This window comes from Micromesistius poutassou (genome assembly GCF_964030765.1).
Source record: "Micromesistius poutassou genome assembly, chromosome: 5".
In the NCBI taxonomy this organism is placed as follows: Eukaryota; Metazoa; Chordata; class Actinopteri; order Gadiformes; family Gadidae; genus Micromesistius; species Micromesistius poutassou.
This window is the reverse complement of record NC_140275.1, coordinates 14,257,224-14,276,160: the sequence shown is the minus strand read 5'-3', so window position 1 is coordinate 14,276,160 and position 18,937 is coordinate 14,257,224. Positions and strand designations below refer to the sequence as shown.

General features: G+C 41.6%; 2 protein-coding genes across 2 annotated transcripts; one reads left to right on the top strand and one right to left on the bottom strand.

Moving 5' to 3' along the window:
* Positions 1–168: 168 nt before the first annotated feature.
* Positions 169–7,827, top strand: osmr (oncostatin M receptor; the record flags this gene model as incomplete). The annotated part of the gene is made up of 17 exons (XM_084468175.1): positions 169–256; positions 369–514; positions 710–866; positions 1,267–1,449; positions 1,725–1,854; positions 3,132–3,292; positions 3,571–3,719; positions 3,966–4,107; positions 4,259–4,341; positions 4,480–4,693; positions 5,091–5,261; positions 5,397–5,498; positions 6,128–6,307; positions 6,447–6,599; positions 6,865–6,946; positions 7,034–7,118; positions 7,458–7,827. 17 exons carry the CDS (start codon positions 169–171, stop codon positions 7,542–7,544), a joined length of 2,313 nt encoding a protein of 770 aa, XP_084324301.1. The 3' UTR covers positions 7,545–7,827.
* Positions 7,828–11,711: 3,884 nt separating this feature from the next.
* ykt6 (YKT6 v-SNARE homolog) lies at positions 11,712–17,006 on the bottom strand. The gene is made up of 8 exons (XM_084468848.1): positions 16,838–17,006; positions 16,391–16,558; positions 16,109–16,191; positions 15,599–15,699; positions 15,392–15,496; positions 13,945–14,010; positions 13,755–13,856; positions 11,712–13,655 (listed from the first exon to the last, which is right to left on the bottom strand). Exons 2-8 carry the CDS (start codon positions 16,492–16,494, stop codon positions 13,620–13,622), a joined length of 597 nt encoding a protein of 198 aa, XP_084324974.1. The 5' UTR covers positions 16,495–16,558; positions 16,838–17,006; the 3' UTR covers positions 11,712–13,619.
* Positions 17,007–18,937: the final 1,931 nt, after the last annotated feature.

Below are 18,937 nucleotides of genomic sequence, written 5' to 3'. Positions count from 1 at the left end.
CTTCCTTGGAAGCCTCGTCCTACTGTTGTGAAGCAACAGTATTGCTGTTGCTCCACAACAGAAGGACGAGGCTTTCAACATTTGGCACCAGTTTAAATGACACATTTAGCTGTTGTGTTCCATCTGTGATAAATCTTTGGAGGAAGTTGAATGCTCAATTCGTGAAATATGGACTTGAGAAAAACTTTAATTCTTCAGCTATTTTTATACATTCTAACATCCTCTGCAAATAATTCTGGATGCTGCGTTGAAGCTGGTAAGTTTGTACCTACTTCTGAAAGGCTGATGACAGCTGATGACATGACTATTTATTGTGAAATAATATTGTAAATAATTGTGATAGTTAATTGACGTGATTCTCTGGTTAGGCCAGGAGCATCCTTCCCCAGACATCCTTGAGCTCCAGGCTTTCTATAAAACCCAAACACTTGTGGTGCGATGGCTCGCCAACCAGAGCCATATCCAGGAACAGAAGGAATATTATGAACTCCAAATCGCACGTCCCGGCCGCGTTGTAAGCGTAGTTTCTCCCAAGTCCTTCATGTCCTAAATGTAGCCTACATGTTCATGCATACTTTTGGTTTCATGGATTTTAATTAGATCAAAAAAATTCAATCCAAATAGTATTTGAAATGATAAAGAAGACCCTCTTATTTATCATTAGCGCTCTGTGTTCACCCCCCACCCTCCACCTGTTTTGATGATGCAGTACAACGAGAGTGTGCTTCGTTATGGTGTTGACGGAGTACACACATTGGCCTGGCTGTCCCCTCTGCCTTTGGAATGTGCTGACCACTCGGTCAGAATTCGCCGTTTCTATGACGACTCTATCTCCAGCCCCTGGAGCCAGTGGAAGACTAACTTTGGTAAGGGGAAGGTTTGACGACCAGGAATACTGCTTGGTTTCCTCAGAAGTCTCTGTTAACGTGAATTTGTGTAAAAAAAAAAAAAAAAGTATGTAAATAGGCATCTAATGTAAGTTGTGTGGAGCGATCTGCTAGTCATAGCCTAGGCCTACGATAAAAGAGAAAGCACCTGCTAAGAGGCAGGTCTTATTCTTCAGATTTCACAATCTTTATCTCAACTTTCATCTCAAATCAACTGCCTGTGGTTGGCCTCTATAGGTTATTAAATTGCAGTTAAGACCAAGCAGTGGCACATGGTTTCCCAGCTAGCCGAGGATATCATATTTGTAAGATTATACTGATAATCCAAGGAAAATGTAAAAGGAGATGATGGAAGACGCCGTTCTTCTGTCTTCTGCAGGGCTCCACCGGGAGCCAGCAACAACCAACAGGATGTACCCTTTTGATCAGGTGATGCTGGCGGGCAGCGCGCCGTTGCTCTGCTGCATCCCCCCCCACAGGGCCAACATCACAGAGATGACCTTCAACCAAGTCCCATACACCCTGATCAGCATTGGAGACAGAGTCAAGGCTATTGAGCCTGGCAAGCTTATAACTCCTTATAAGCAAAAAATTAAACGCTTGCGGTTCAGTTGTACTGATTCATCAACGTCCAAAACCAACCACTCCATCATATTCCCTAGCAGTAAGTTATTAATTTATCTATGAGAAGAAAAAAAAACCCACACACACACACACACTCTCTGTGTGTGTGTGTGTGTGTGTGTGTGTGTGTGTGTGTGTGTGTGTGTGTGTGTGTGTGTGTGTGTGTGTGTGTGTGTGTGTGTCTCTCACACTCTGCCTGCTGTACATGTGTAGTTCCACCAGAGAAGCCCAGAAACCTCAGCTGTGAAACGTCAGACTTGAGGAATGTCATCTGCACATGGGAGCCTGGCAAAAAAGATCATTTGTTTGGGACTAACAAACGGACACAGACTATCTACATAAAGTAATTATTTCAAAATTACAATACAAATGCCATTTTACTATAATATTGGCTGCTTTTCTAACCTGGTAAATAAGCTTTGCTTGGTATTAGCTATGTTTGTTCATTTGTTTAAAAGAAAACAATATGTAACACATAGAAGAACTAGTAAATCATAACAGGACCATGATATGTCGTCAGAGATTAGGGAAACTTGCTTGGACAAAATACCAGCTTTGCCCACAACAATGCTACAGCCAGTCATTTGTCCCTCGGAATTTCCGTTCAGGTCAGAGCTTTTGTTTTGGCCTGTGTGTTTTGATTCACTGTTCCCCGAGTACCCCCGGTGGCCCAATGTGATACAAATTGGCACACAAACGCGACGTGTTGCATTCATGGAAGCAAGCAATCGACCTGGAGCAACACAGATTGTACCAGACTCCACTGGACCATTCAGGTTCTACAGAGGACCTCGTCATCCTTCAAAAAACAACATGAACATAGTCCTGATGGTCGTGCTAAAGCAATACATAAATATTGGAATGGCAAAGATGGAGACAGCAGAACCCAGATTGCATTTCAAGACTGATGTTGAAGTTAAATTAATTTCTTCTATGCCTTAATAGACCACACGATATTCAAGTTAACATTAGGATCACATATTTGTAGTGCTAACACCAGTTCTGACTAGATTCTGCTTCTACACATGTAAGTGTTCATTACCATTCCGCCAATTTGAGTATAGGATGAATTTGGCCTGGATTGGGGCGATGCTTCAGGAACCACCTCCAGAGCGCATGTCCGTTAACCACGTGTCTCTGAATAATCGACATGTTGATTTTTTTTTACCGCTCAAAGTACCCTAAACGACGATACCACAGAGGATGAAAGATAATTATGCTTTGTCACATGAGCTGGTTAACGTTTGCGAACGTTAAATATATTACAAACGTAAACATTAGCTGACCAACGTGACCAATGGGGTAGGACTTGTCGTTTCTTGTCTCAAAATATATAATGTTGTGTTCGTTCAGGGTCCTCAACCTGGTCACCCTCTTGAGCTTTGGGTCTAAAATGTACATATGTCTGCACTATTACATTTATTCCGACATCCGACATCTTATACTTTTATTTTAAATGTTGATTTCCAATGTTTGTCTTTATTGCCTTTTAATTCAAAAAAATAACGGCCAATGTAAAGCACTATGCATGGACTTAATTATGTTGACAGTGGCTATGTAGTTATACTTGCCTTACAATGTGTAACAATAACTTGTGTTGTCCGACCCATACCGACCCAGCCTCCCGAACTCATGGAACCCTGGAGATCAGTACAAATGTGAAGAGTCCTTGTGTAAGTTCCCCGTGGTGCCCAGCCTGGAGGAGTACCACCTATCTCTGTTGGTCAGCAACCCACTCGGCCAGCAGAGCGCCCCATACAGCTTCAACATCTCCGACCGAGGTGTGAACCCTGTATTAAGGCTGTCTTCGAGGTATAGCTCTGCATAGAACTGGCAGTATTTTGGTTTGTATACTCTCTGTTCTCTCTAGACCTTCATTCTCTCTAGACATCAGCACATTCCTACATTCCTTAAAGGTGACATTTTATACCACCAGGTGTGAGTGTTATTAGCCGTTACAAGCCGTTTTGCAAATGTGCCTCCTTCTGACATCACAAGTGGGCGTGTCCACCTAGATGTGTGCGTCACCTTTAAGTTCCCGTGCTGGTGTGTGGTTCAGTGTTCCCTGTGGTGAAGTTGTATCACGTGCGCCGTGGGGTGACGGAGGCCAACGTGTCCTGGACCATCGAGGGCACTCCGCTCGAACGGCCGCTCGAACGGCCGATCGAACTGCTCTGCCAAGTTACGCTCAACCAGAGCCTCGAGGTGGTGAGGGATTATTCCATTATTATTCAAATTTAGAACAGACACTAAATGATGATGAATTGTATAGAATGAAAGAGTGACTCAGTGAAGGACGGGAATAGGAATGGTGTCCCAGGCCCTCAGCGGGCCCTGTTAAGTACAAGGCTAATCGGTTGCGTGCGTGAGGTCCTCGTAGCAGGGGGTCTGCTGTGAGGTTGATTTGATCGTGGCGTGTTCCACTGTGTGTGTGTGTGTGTGCATTATGAACAGGTGCGCTGTAGGAGGGACAAGGATCTTTGTCAGGCCACCGTGAGGGGCCTGCTGTCCAATACGCTCTACTCTCCCCGGGTAAGCTGTGGTCTAAAGGGAAAGACCCCCGGAGAGTGGTCACAAAGCATGCCCTTCAGCACACGTGAGCACTGCTTCTTATCAATATTAAATCTGTGCTTCAGAGACACACAGAGCAAATATTTATATCAAATTAGACCCTGGACTAGAATCAATGTACATTGATATTGACAGGCGCCGTTTCCTTCCCCACACCTTCCGACTGCTTGGTTTAGGTCCATTGGTGACTTTAGATCTATGGAGGAGGATACATCAGTTCTCTAACAACAGCCGCAGTGTTACTCTCATTTGGAATTTGGTGAGAGTGCCTCACTCATTTGTATCCCATTGTAAACAACCCAGGCTGATTTCAGAATCCACTGGTGCATTTTCAACATACACCACTCTACTACTATTAACATACCGCTAATCCTTTTCCCCCTCCGTCCATCTTCAGCATGTGCCCGGCTCAGCAGGAGAAGCTGTCATTCAGGGTTACAACATACAGAGCTCACAGGAAGGGGAATCCCATACAACGTGCGCAGATACACGGCAATGCCAGGCAAAGATCTCTATTGGTCCAGGACAGTGTGAGGTCACAGTGCAGGCTGCCCTCCTAGATGGATACTGTACCCCGGCTCACATCACTATTCCACCGGTCCAGGCTGGAGGTGCGCTATATAACTATAGTGAAACAAAAAGTGGAAATCTGCATGTTTCACGTTCTTCATTTAAATTGCAGTAGTTCTACCACCCAAATAAATATGTATAATAACATTGCACTTTGTTAATCCCAGACGTTCAATTCCAAAATTGACTACAGAAAATATATCTGTACACAATATGAGAAGCAGCAATGTTCATGTAAATGCAAAGCTGTGTGTTCAGCAAAGCTAAAACGTTTTGACTGGTGTTAACTGATGGAATATAGTATGTTGAACTGCTGTAAAACCACTGCTTTTTTTTGTTGTCACTCCCTTACTTAACTTGCTGTAATTTATGACTATGGCTGCACAGTTCTCTGTGAGTGAGTCCCTTAATGAATCTAAATGTGACCCTCACCAACAGAGCGGACTGTCGTGGAACAGCAGGTGACTTTCGGGCCTCAATTATCTTGGACAGGTGAGGACTGGTCCACCTGTGGTTATACGGTGGAGTGGTGCATTCTGGGAAATGTTCCCTGTACTCTGCAATGGAGGAAGCTGCCAAGAGGAAAAACCATGCTGCTCCTAAATCAACGTAGGCTCATAAATATTCATTAATATTATCCCTTTTGAAGAAAATGAATAAACCCAGACATGGTTGCATTGATAAATATTTGTCGTACACATACTGAAAATTAACAAATATCAATATATTTTTTACATTTTACAGGTGATTATAAAGATGGTGTAAGGTACACATTTAATATCTATGGGTGTACAGAGAAAGGACACAAACTACTGGAGATACGGACGGGCTACTTCCTTGAACTCAGTTAGTGCATTTATGGGTCACATGCCTGTATAATACTGACGTTTGCATAAACAAAGGCTACCTTAAATTCTGATAAGTGTCTCATTGTGTTTTGTTACTAATGTGCTGATGCTGCAGATACATATAAAATCGAATTTGTCTGTAAAAGTGGTGTAGCAATATTCACCAAGGTGGTTGGCACACAATACCTAGATGGCGTTTACTGGACCAGGACGCAGGGCGGTGGGGTTGGACACTGGTTTATTGTAGAATTTGAAAGACTGATAGCATTAGATGGTGATCCATGCTGCCACGTAAGAGATCTCCAGAGTGTGTGTTCTGTTGCGATGGCTGGTCTAACCTGTGCACATTGATGGCTCAATGTACAACTGGTGTGCAGCCTCACCCAGCCCCAGAGTCCAATCAGTCTGCCTCAGGCCCGGTGAGGCTGCTTAAACCAGGCACACACACTTGTATCCACACTAGTACTCGTTAGAGTACTAGCTAAGAGATTAGCTTGGCATGTTTCATACTGATAGATAAAGAAACGCAAAGGCCTTTTTCCCCCCCATGTTTGGCAAACAGGTCAAATGAATCCCACCGCACCACAATGCAGACTGTCTTTCTGTACTCCTCCCACCTTCCTTCAGAGCCTGTAGAGAGTCTGCGTCTGGTGGGACCTGGGACAAGCACGTCCTCCTCTGTGAGGCTGGAGTGGTATTACAATGAAGAGGATCCAAGTCATCCAGGCTCAATCATAGGTTATCGGGTGACCGGGCAGGAAATAGTGCAGGAAGTAGCCGATCAGGGGTTACCTGATCAGACGTCAAGTAAGTCATTCAAGTATAAGTTGAAACCTCTGCCCCCACCACCCCCCCACCCCCCCCCCCCCCACCCTCGATTACAACTTTCCCACAAGTTAATGTTTTATTGGATTGTTTCAAAATGTTGTTTTATTGACGTGTGAAGAGCTGTTCAACGTGTCGGTGATGGACCCGCGAAGAAAATCGGTCACCGTCGAGGGCCTGAAGGAGAACAAGATGTACCAGTTCCGTCTGAGTGCTCTGACTAAGGCGGGCTCTGGTCCAGTGATTACCACCACCATCAAGACCAGCAGTAACTGTGAGACACACACACACACACACACACACACACACACAGTTTCCCTGAGAAACGTGGGTGTCCAATTCTTGTTAAAAATATATACACATATACATGTTAAAGAGCCCATATTTAACTTTTTTTTAATTGATCAGGTACTACAAGCCGAGCGTCTATATGATAAGATATACCCAGTGGCAGTGGGCTGTATCATCTGGTGGCCGCTGCCTCCATCATACATCTGGGATGTTGATTACTGTTGTTACTGTGTCTTTGTCGTTGTCAGTGTTGGTTTATTGGGTGAAGATACTGACCCCACTTGTGTTTCTGTTGAGCTGTTCCCTCCTTCTGTGTCACCAGAGGAAGACGTGAGTATGGTGACTTAAAGCACAAATTGATCCTGCTTAAGAAGGTCCTCTTATTCCCATATGTCCTCCCATTGGTTTTCCTTTTAGTTTGAAGAGCTGGCAGAACAGAACTTTTGCCTTTCCAGATGTAATGAATATCAAAGATTTTGAGCTGGAAAGCTTTTTTCAAGAGGTAGGGATGTGTCGCCATATTGACCTTGACACTACACATGTTATTACCATGATATAGAAATATCGTTAGATAGTCTAGAGCTTTCTAAACATACTATGTTTAACATAGATAGAATGTGGTTCCAGGATAAATTTTCTTGAGGAACTATTCATGTTATTGTAATATACAAGCCATTATGTACAATGTACATATATTTTAAGTAAAATATAATAATCTCCTAATTTTAATGGAAATTTGACCTTTTTAAAAAGTATTATTAAGAATGCCGGGCATTTTCTCTAGGTTTGTGGTTCTGCCCCCCACTACATCCTTCAATGTCTTTTTCTTCTTTACACACAGACCAGCAGAAAGCTTGATACAAAACATTTGGATGAGTGTGTCTGCTGCAACATTGAGATAATTTATACCAAACAGCTGCCCCAGTAGAGCGTATTGTAGCATCCTCTGGTATCTGTACTCTTCATAGGCATGCAGCTTTTATGTTTTGAGAGAGATTATCAAGATACTTGCAGGGACAGCAACCATCAAGCTTTACTTGAGGACTAACCTCAAGTAAAGAGGTTAGTCACCTAGTTAGTCCACCAAAGAGATGTTCCACTGAAGAAAACGTATTTTTGTGAGTGGATGAACTTTCAAGGATTTTAATACATATTTATACAGGCCACTGTTTCCAGATCTGTGCTTGTCTGCCATTATACTTTAGATGTGAATGGAAAGTCTGATTTGTGAGACCACTTGAGCACTCGTCCAGCTGACCACCTAACCCTTTTTGCCATTGTTTTATTCATGTTATCATTATGTACCTGAGATACTGCAGACAATGTGTGTGCTTGAATGTAGTTGAAAATAGTCTTGACATGGGGTCAATGTAGTAATTTGCATTCTGTATGTATTTGTTTAACCTGAGCATTTGAATTGTGTTAAGTGGTTTATAACAACATCAAGTTTGGTGTTTTTATTGACCGACTATACTGTTTTCCCTTTTGTAACCCTGCTTTAAATAAACATAACCGTTTACCCTTACCCCATTCCTCTATTAGCCCATTTAATTCAGATCTCCTCTGGGGTCTGTCAAATCTGAATAAAAGTGCTCCTTTTTTATCACCAGGTGTGATGTTGACATGCCAAGCACTTCAAATTGTCGTCACATTGACGTCACATGCAAATGTATGAGATAGATCAACCTACCAGCCTACCAAGTGGACTGTACCAACTGGTAGGCTGATCTATCCATCATACATCTGGATGAACACATGTGCATGTGATGTCACATGCACATGTGGGGGTTGATTTTGAAATGGCTTTTGGATCTCAGCTGGAATGAGGTCATGGCCATTACTAAATCAATGAATAAAAAATAGACCATCTGATTTGGCATCCATGTTTCTTTTTCTTAAAAAAAAAAAAGGTACATAGGGTTTATCTCAAATAACTAAAATAGACTAGAAAAAATAGAGAAAACATTGGGGGGGTGTGTGTGTGTGTGGGGGGGGGGGGGGGGGGGGTCTACAGTCTGACGAAAACGAGACGATAACTAAATAAAAATAAATTTAGGATGACAAAAACTACGACGAAATCTTCTGACACTTTCGCTAACGAATAAAAACGAGACGAAAATGTAAGCGGGACGATTTGGGAAACAGTTTGGCGCAACAATCACCGGTTAAAACACAACCAAATGAAGTCATTGGCAGACGAGTCATCCCGAAATTCACGCAAAGATAAATGTAACGGAGTTCAAATAGATAATTCCACTTGCAGGCCTGTTTTGTTTTTGTATCGTTGTTGGTAAGTTGAGTGGGTAAATAGTGACACCTAGTGGTTGGTTTTGGTGTAGCCTACTTGCTGTCTTGGAACGGTGCATGTGCCGTCATCGTCCCCGTAATCGGGGCTGCCCCCCCCCCCCCCCCCCCCCCCCCCCCTGTCTGGCTCACGCATCATTCTCACCTTTTTCCACCCCAAACCAGTTTGCATGCCTGACACAGCACAAACATGCAAACTATTAACCTGATTTAAATATTATGATGTCAAAGATTATTCATATTCATACAACAACTGCATAGAAATAGCGTGTGGATTGTGGAAACATTTTTTTCCATAGGGCTGCATGAATGAACATGAATGAAGTATAGTAAGCTATGCCATGCGTTAAAATAATAATAACAATAATACATTCGAGCAAAGTATATTCCAGGCTTCCAAAACAAAATCTAGTTTTAGGGTAAATGATTGGTTAAATTATTTGGGAAAGAACAGCTGATACAGCGGTAAGTTGTACTTTTAAATCAATGCATCTGCAAACACCGTACAGCAAACACATATGTTCTTGACCCAGACATCGTGTACAAGCAGAGCCGGATTAAATAAATGGACTACACTAGGCACTGTATTTTTTGGGCCCCCCTCCATCGATGTTATTCATAAATTGAAATCTGAAACTTACCAAAGTTACTAATAAAAGTTAATTCACATTTTACATAGCGTAGTCTTTGGTTACAAGTTGGTTATTTGTACGCCAAAATAAGTCATGTGTTGTATATTAAACAGTCTATCAGACTATTTTTTGATTTTTATTATTTATATGTTATTACACGGCTCCATTAAATGCTATTAAATTATCCTTATCTCTTATCCATTGCCAGTGTCATTGTTAAGGCAGTAGTACCAGTAAATCACCAATAGGTGTCAGCATTGCAGGTTCACAGCTGTCGGACGGCTCGTGATTTTCACATGATTTTTGGGGAGGGGTTTGAGTCCGTCCGCCATGATGGCGTCCACGGCTATCGGTTGCCAGGGGCAACGTTGTCAGAGCGGCATAGAGACAGATGAGGAAATACGCGACATAGAGACGCAGGAGACATTATGAGATAGAAATAAAGAAATAAATGGAGAAGAATAAGGCGAAGGAAAAGGGTCCTAGTGAAAATGCAGAGAACACACTCTCATCGACGAAAATCGGCCAAGATTATCCTGTCTCTAACTCCAAGAGCACCCGATCGCAAAATCGGGGTTATCCAACATGATAGATATTGTGTGAATGTTGAGTGAAGGGCAATTTCCACCAGAACCGTCACGGAAGCGGCACGGCAATAAAAACGTTCGCCGAAGACATTAAGCCCAGTTCAGACCAAAGATTCGCGACGCAACGACTTGCAACGAGACGGTTTTAGAACGTCGCAGGGGAAAAGTTGCAGCAGTGTGAACTGGTCGTCGCAAGGCGTCGCAAGGCGTTGCAAGGAGTCGCCAAAGATTGAACATGTCAAATCGCCAGGTCCAGTTTTAGAACGCAACGATGTGGCTATTTCTCTTCAGCCAATCAGGACACAGCACAGAACAATTTAGGCTTATTAAATAGGCCTACAAGTTGTAGATCCTTATCGTTGGTTCCAGAACAACGATTGTAGATAACGTTAGGCTTGAGCTGATTCATTGACATTATTTTAACGGGACCACCGTTACCGTTACACGTTAGCCGTTGTTATGGTTACATGCTGCCAGTCCGACATGTTCCCATTCCGACAGTCCTGTGCGCGTATGCAAATTAGCCATGTGCGCCAAACAGAAGAAGGGCCCTATCTTGCGCCCGGCGCAATTTACTTTCTACACCGACGCACGTGTCGTTGCTAGTTTGCACCCGGCGCAAAGCTGATTTTCCCCCGCAGCAACCAGGCACCACTAGGCCTACACTTGCATGTTAAATATTATGATGTCAAAGATTATGCATACGTGTGAAACTGCATAGAAATAGCGTGTGGATTGTGGAAACATTTTTTTTCCATAGGGCTGCATGAATGAACATGAATGAAGTATAGTAAGCTATGCCATGCGTTAAAATAATAATAATAATAATAATAACAACAATAATACATTCGAGAAAGTATATTCCAGGCTTCCAAAACAAAATCTAGTTTTAGGGTAAATGATTGGTTAAATGATTTGGGAAAGAACAGCTGATACAGCGGTAAATAGTAGGCCTATTTTTAAATCAATGCATCTGCAAACACCGTACAGCAAACACATATGTTCTTGACAAAGACATCGTGTACAAGCCCATTACTGAACTGGATTGATGAGTAGGCCTATTTGATCGTGAGAAAACATAGTTTTACCGCGAGTGAGTGTTTAAAAGAATGAATGAATGCGGGTGATGCTTGGTGCGCGCGTGTGTGCACGCCCATCTGTCTAAACACACGCAAATTAAACACGTAACGCATAATGCAGTCCATGGCGATGTATATTAACAGGGGGACACATGCATATTATGAACACAATCGACAACAATAATGTATACAATACTGGTAACAAACGATGTTTGTTCATGTATTGCCGCATATCATTAAATAGACCCACAGTTGCAGCCATCGAGGACCGCGTCCGCATATGTTTTAAGTTGTCTGCCGCAATTTAAATGACGAATCAGTGTTTCTGAAGTTGGAGAAGAAAACGCATGGTGACCTTGTCAAACAGCATGGAGGCGGAGAAAGATTAAAGTAGTAGATTGGTGATGTGGGTGATTTAACAAATTCCCTGTTGTTTGATTAATACAGACAAATGATCAAATAGTAGGCCTAGGCCATACGAAAAAAGTTATGTTATCAATATTCCTTTATTTCAACAAGAGAAATACATCAGAAAATAATAAAACAACTGGGCACGCTTGCATACATTTGAGCCATGGAAGATTTTAAAGTTGTTGTTTTTTTACAAATCAGTTGGCTGCGACAGATTTATATTATAGAACTCCCACCAGATAGAACATAAGCCTACGAATTGTTCCTGGCCTACTCCTCAAATTGTTGGTGGACTCTATCGAGTGTATAGGCTCCTATAAAAAGTTGTGATGTTACTGGAGTTAACAATTTTATTGGTAAATAGACAGTTGCTGCATGTTTGACACTTAGCCAATTACAATTGGAATGAGCGACACATGGTGGCTATAACCAATGCAGAAACCCTGTGGACTTACAAGGTTTTGGTTTCTCTAACCTGCCTTTCTAGCCTACTCTGTATTCTGTCAACAAAAAAATAGAAGAAAAAAAAAAGGTATTGCACATGAATACTGTAAAAGGTGTAGAAGCAACAACTCTCTCTCACTCAAACACACACCAACTGCAGACTTAAAGTAAGACATCTTAAGACACCCAGACACAATACCAAAGGCAATTCTTCATCTTACATGGATAATCGGTTATTGACTGAGAACACTGTCTTAACTTAAATAGATGGTTCCAATTCCCAGAGGTCAATCCAAAGCAAAACAGACAAGTAAATTGGATGACGCAGACAAATTGAGATTATGTCTAGTTACCAAAATGGGATGAACAATGTCTACTGATTTTCTTCAATTATCCAGAGCAAATTCAGGAGACACTCACCGGGCATGGAATATGTAGTCCGAGAACATGGTGAGGACAGGGTTGTGCCAACAGGTGATGGAATGAACTCAGTTACACATCCATTTCCATGAATATCATGGTTATATGCATCTGGTCTGGGCTTAAAATCCAAGTCGCCCATGTATCTCATTACATCTAGGCTCTGTTTTATGAGTGGACCATCATCCAAGAACCAGTCTACTGTGAGTGAGGAAAGGAGCATAAAGGACATTGGATCCATGAAGCGATAAGGCGCAATGCAAGAGCACATCAATCCGACAAATGTGTTGAATCCAAACATAAACTTTACTCACAAGCTCATTGAAACTGTCACCAACTATTAGCATAGAAACATTTGTGTCGTGAAAGGTCCATCAATTCTAAATGGGAATGTTTGAAAGTGTTTGCTCATCATCATGAGGTTTAAAACAAAACCAAAGAAAACTTTAATAATCGTTATCAAAAGGTCCAGTCGCATCCGAGAAGGCCCCTTGCTGGTTGGGCTAACATTACAGAACCTCAGCTGACCTCAATAAACAGAAACAAATGGGAGTAAATCAACAGTGACAACTAGTGGGCAGACACTATGCCTATGTCAAACTCTTGATTTGGGAGCGATTTAACCTTGAAATTGTTTTCTTTATAATTTGCTTTAGTTTATAATAAGAATGGCAGATTGTCAGGATTTAACTTGAAACAAAAGAACAGACACCTAGTGTTAATGTTCTTTCATGGTTTCCTAGGAGTAAAGCTTAAACACCATTCTGGACCTTTAAAATTTAAAATCTGTATACCGAAAATGCGATTTTAAAGACATTTGAACAACACACCACCAATACACAAGTTCACACTATTAACTCCTCAGCTGGCATTGAAACACCACAATGACGTTTACCTTTGAAAGGTTCAAAAATAATTCCCTGGCTAAACCCCATTCAGCCACCTCCTTTAGCTCCCACCAGTCAGACCAGATCTAGATGCCCATGGTCTTCCACCATGTCTCCCAGTCCGTCTACCCTGAGCAGCATCTGGCTCATGTGCTGAGAGCTGGCGGCAGGTGCATGATGGGAGTCGTAGGAAAAGCAGAAAGGCAGAGAGGCATGTCCGAGGGGACAAGGCAGAGGCATCACATGATTTCACAGCATGAGTTCTGCTTCCGTGCCTGCACAGAGAAAAATAAACACACGCACAAAATCAAATTAGGAAGGGTCGTTGACTGCTAGGCAATTTATCCCATTTGGAACAAGGTTCCAGGACTTACAGTCTTGTAAAAGGCTTTGGACTGGTTCCCCAAGTGTTCAGACTTTGCCACTAGATCATCCAGTTTCTCCCCCCTCTCCAGCAGGCTTTCCATGGTGTTGTGCTAGATAAACAGATAGGACCATCATTAGCATCATTGTGCAACTCCAGCAACCACAAGCCATCCAAGGTTTTCTCAAGATATGTCTCACCAGAATAATCTTTGTCTCGTCCAGTTCGGCCTGAACCTTGGTCATTGCATCCGCCTCCCTGGGATTCTAGCCAGAAACAGAAGCTTTCAGTCACCTTTTATTCTATTATTGTTACGCTTAAAACTTGTAGTAGTTTTCTACACAAAGCAACCAGAAACAACATGGCAGAACTTTAAGATTCCACTTTAAAATAGTAATTATAAAGTTGAACTCCAATGGTTGTTTAGCTATACATTATTATGTATATTATTATTAGGTTATTCACATGCCAATTTTTACATCGCCGCAGCCATTTTGTTGACATGACACTGATTGAGAGTGAGTTGTCTGAACTGAGTGAAGTGAGCTGTCGTTCTGAGTTATCAATATTATGGCTTCGTTTGCATGTTATCTAGACAAACTCAGTTTAATCGGCAGTGTTGACCCTTATCAACTGGATTCTGACACTTTAAGCAAGGACCCGTCGTTGTTACCGGACGTCACGTACATGGATTTATGCAATTACCTTGTAAATACAGTGTCTGCATATACAGCCCAGGAGTTCACAAGCAGCGTAAATAATGTTTATGTAATAAATGCATTACCTATCATCTACCTTACCAATACCTTTTAGGCTACCTTCCAATTCTAGACCTACAGCCACCTTCATACGGAAGCTGCGCTGACAACTAGGCTACTGCACACATTAACGCTAGGCAGCAGAGGGAATTTCAAGACGCACCTCTCTTATGCCGGTAAAGTGAACTTCACTGTCTGATGGAAACCATCCATCGTAACGTTAAAACTTACTCCCTGTGATAAAATAATGTATAGACTATGTGAGGCTATGTGAGCTAGACCGATCTAACTCTAACGTTACCTGTGGTGAAATGTTGGGAACAGACTTTGCTATGAGTAGTCGGCTGAAAGTCTCTAATATTTCTCTCTAATATTTCTCTCCTCTTTCTCTCTAATAATTCTAGCCAGCCATAAATCTCTCCTGCTCTGGCTCAAATCCTCAGTTTCTTTCACTTCCCATTTTCTCACTGCTGGTATGGCATAAAAACTAAGTGCTGAATTGTTATTGTTGTTGTTGTTGGAACAGCCGTAGATAACACAACAAACCATTGTGGAAAAAAAGGTGCGGGGAAAGTAGTGCTGACAAGGTTGCGTGTGTAGCGTATGTTAGGAATGTCAACTATGTCAACAATATGGCCGCCGCGAACGCGGTGACGTTTATAGAATAAGGTCTATACAGCTTATCATGTATGATGCAATACATCTGGCATACAAATACATTATCAGAACTCTTGTTTGCTCCACACTTAAAATACAGGCAGCATCACCTTAATTGACTTTAGCACACAACATCCAAACTGTATGAAAGCTGTTGAAAAGCGTCTGCTAATAGTTGTCCTGCATGTCATTTAAACACACACACACTGTATGACATGGTGAAAAATGGTACCTGGTATTTAGCAAGGTGAATATCTAGGGATCTGTAGTTGATGGTGTCAGGGTTTCCAGAAGGCCAGTCTATACTGTCCACTTGCCTTGAGAACTCCTCTAAAACCTAAAAGAAGTTTAAAAATGACACATCCAAAATGGTTTATTTTGAGTTAGTGTCAAGACAGAGTGAATGATTCCAGGTTGTCTGTGTAGCTGCGCTGCCCACCTTGTCCAACAGTGTGAAGCAGACTCTCTGCGGGTATTCATGGTCTGCTATGACGACCGCACTCAGGTCATCGTTCCTCACGTACACATGACAAAGATACTCTGAAGGAAGGAGAAGGGGCATTGTTTGGTATAAACACTTTTCGGATATCACGCCTGTTGAGCCAATAACGTCACGTGGGTAATACAAGTCTATGTCCTATACCAACAACTATTACTATTGTCATTTGGCAGACAGGATTTCCACACTTTATAGAATAACCTGCACATGGACTGTTTCATTTCATTTCATTATCTGCACAGCACATATACAGTTTACGTTCTTGCAAGGGATTCTGATTGGACATACTGCAGAGCCTTTTAAATACAGCAGTGATTAAGATGACTGAAGGAACCCGTAATGGTTTTGGTAGAGGACCCAGGCATTTGTGCTAGTGTGTGTGTGGAATATGGGTGGATGTAATGGGGAGTCCTTGTTAGCGTTGGGAGGAATGTTTGTGCTCATGTATACCTTGTTCTTTGACAGAGGCTCGGCTTCCATGTGATGTCCGTTCAACAATCAAGGCACTGGTGAATGTCATGAACTCCTGGATACTACAAACCAAATGAGACGATGCACATGAGGATTACGAAACCAGACAACCTTGTATCTAGTAAATCAACAATCGCTCAATGCAAATTAATAGCACTAAAAATGTAAAAATGTAAAAGATATAGCTAGATTGTAATAACCATCAGTCTAAAAAAGGTACACGGTAATACGGGAGACGGTAGTGGCCCTGGTCACACCCACCTGGAGCGCTGAAAGAAGCTGAAAGAGGTCAGGTCGTAGGCCGCCTTGAGTAGGTGGGATTTGGTGGCCCCTTTATGAAGGATGCTGAGGCTGAAGAGTTTCATGTTGATGTAAAAGTGGCGGTGGTGTCAGTCACACGGCAGATATGAGCAGCGAACCCCCAATGATCTGATGAACAAAACAACACAAGACGAAACACATGACGAGTCATACTCATCCGGCTTATATAGGAGTGCTAATACTAACGTGAATGCTAACATTAGACGGTTAACGTGCTGGCCAACTTGCTGTTGTCGCTTACCCACATGTCGGCCTCCTACAAAATAAATAAACTTGGTAACATGATAGTAACGTAGTGTTATATAGAGCAGATGACGTCATAACAACTCCTATTTTATGTGTGCTACGTAATTGGCTGTGGCTAGTCGGTCGAGGTGCGGGCCTCACCACACAGGTTGGTCCTGGTCCAGAAAAACACAATAGTTCCCAACTTCGCACAACACTTGGTTTGAAAGAATTGTCATCAAATTATTAGCACGTAAATCTCGATTAGTGCAGAGAAGTTTTCAAAATGCTACCTGGACAACAACCCATTACCACGTCACGACCCATAAAGTGTCCAGCGGAATAAGAGTCCGATCAGGAACACGTAGAGGAGAAAGGTTCCGGGTGTATAGGGGCTCCGCAGGAGAGAAAGCTGTTGCAACAAATATAACCCGCTAAATGTGTCACCAAAACAAAGCAACGAATTTCGTCATATATAGGCTATAAAGATAGATATAGCTATAAATCAATATAAAGATTTATATATAGATGTATATATAAAAATAGGCCTATATGCTGTATGTTGATAGTCATTTTAGTGTTTAATTTGTCCAGTGAATGATTTTGTATTTGTATAAGCTGTGTAGGCTTACATTTTCAGTAACGTGTCAATGGTAGATTGTTGATTGAAAGATCTGCTACCATCATTTGGTGTTTTCCCAAGTAATTTTGCTTCATTTAACAATTTCCCCCTAGCCACTTAGTTCTGAGCTAAGTGTTTTCCATCAATGTGTGGTCGGTAAAACCATTTCCAGGGAAACATTTTGGCGTGGAAACCAGGGAGCCAGCACGGCACAGCTGTTGATGGGTAGTTGTGGCAAGACAAGAATGTTTTTTTATTTCCCGGAATTAAGGATTGTTTGCTGTAGGCTAGATATTAGTCTATGTGTTGTTGTTGTTGTTTTTTAGAAATGCAACAGCCAATTAACTATTCAACTACATTATTCTCGTCTTTTAGTTTATAGTAGGCCTACTTACCAAAATATGTTTGTTTTGAGTAACGTTAGCCTAGTTAGGCCTACAGGCTATTTTGCAGTAGACTTGAATGGACTTCACCAACCTTACCATGGAGCACCAGCTCGGCTTTGAGGACCATAGGTGGACGTCAATGCGAGAAATTAAGATAAATTCTAATCAGACAATGTCGTCAAAGAGGTTTTAGTTTAACGATAAACTTAATTTTATTTGATAATTTATCTTATAGAAAAAAAAAAAACATGCCGTGAATAGGGCTTACACTTTGCCTTTTATTCGAATTTCATAATACAATGGATTAGACTTTCGTGTTTATTTGCAATAGCCCTAACCCTTTTTACCGCACGGACTCAATGTAACAATTGCTAATGAAGATAATTAATTAACAGTGCTGCTGATTCACCAAAAGCCCATTCGTTCATCGCAGCACCCATGGTCAACGGGAAATATTTGGCATGGACTCTCTTATTACGATGGAAAAGGTAAAAACCAAAGATCATTTGCTCAATAATTTAAGTAGGCCTACCGTATGTCCAAATCGATCACGCAAACGATCATGTTGTAACTTAAAATATATGTGCATTTGTCCACCTTGTTTGATTTGTATCGGTTTTTTTAAATTTATTATATGGATACGAGGTCATGCACAAGTTAACTCTTAAATAGACAGGCTACAGTCTAAAAGTGTGCGAGGGGACCCCAAAAGTTAGATGCATAATGTGCAACTTATTCTTAACTTATTCAACTTATTCATTTAATAGCATTGGATTACAATAAAAAGCAGGATCGGATGTGATGAGCATCCTATCATTTGCAATGATAATTGAAAAAGAACGTAGCCTACTAGAGCATTTGTTTATTTTGTAGTATCACAGAAAATAAACCTTATTTGGGCATGGGTTCACTATAAACCTTAAACCCTGGACAAATAAACCTTATTTGGCCAGTTCGCACGTCGCACGAACTGGCCCACTTATCCTGAAAGAAAACAGTATTTGCTCTGTTCATCCAGTCCTCTCAGTATATTAAATAAACCATGAATACTACATTAACAGCATGTACCTGTAGGTAAACTTTACAACTGCAAAATGTAATTCTCTGATCCAACCTAATTGGGGGGGGACAAAAGGAACAGAATATCACATTTTCTGGATGGGGCCTTTCCTCAGTTTACTTTGCTCTGTGCTACTAACTTGTGTGTTCTCATATCTTAATCCTGTGTAAATCTGTGCATAGATTTAGGTGGCT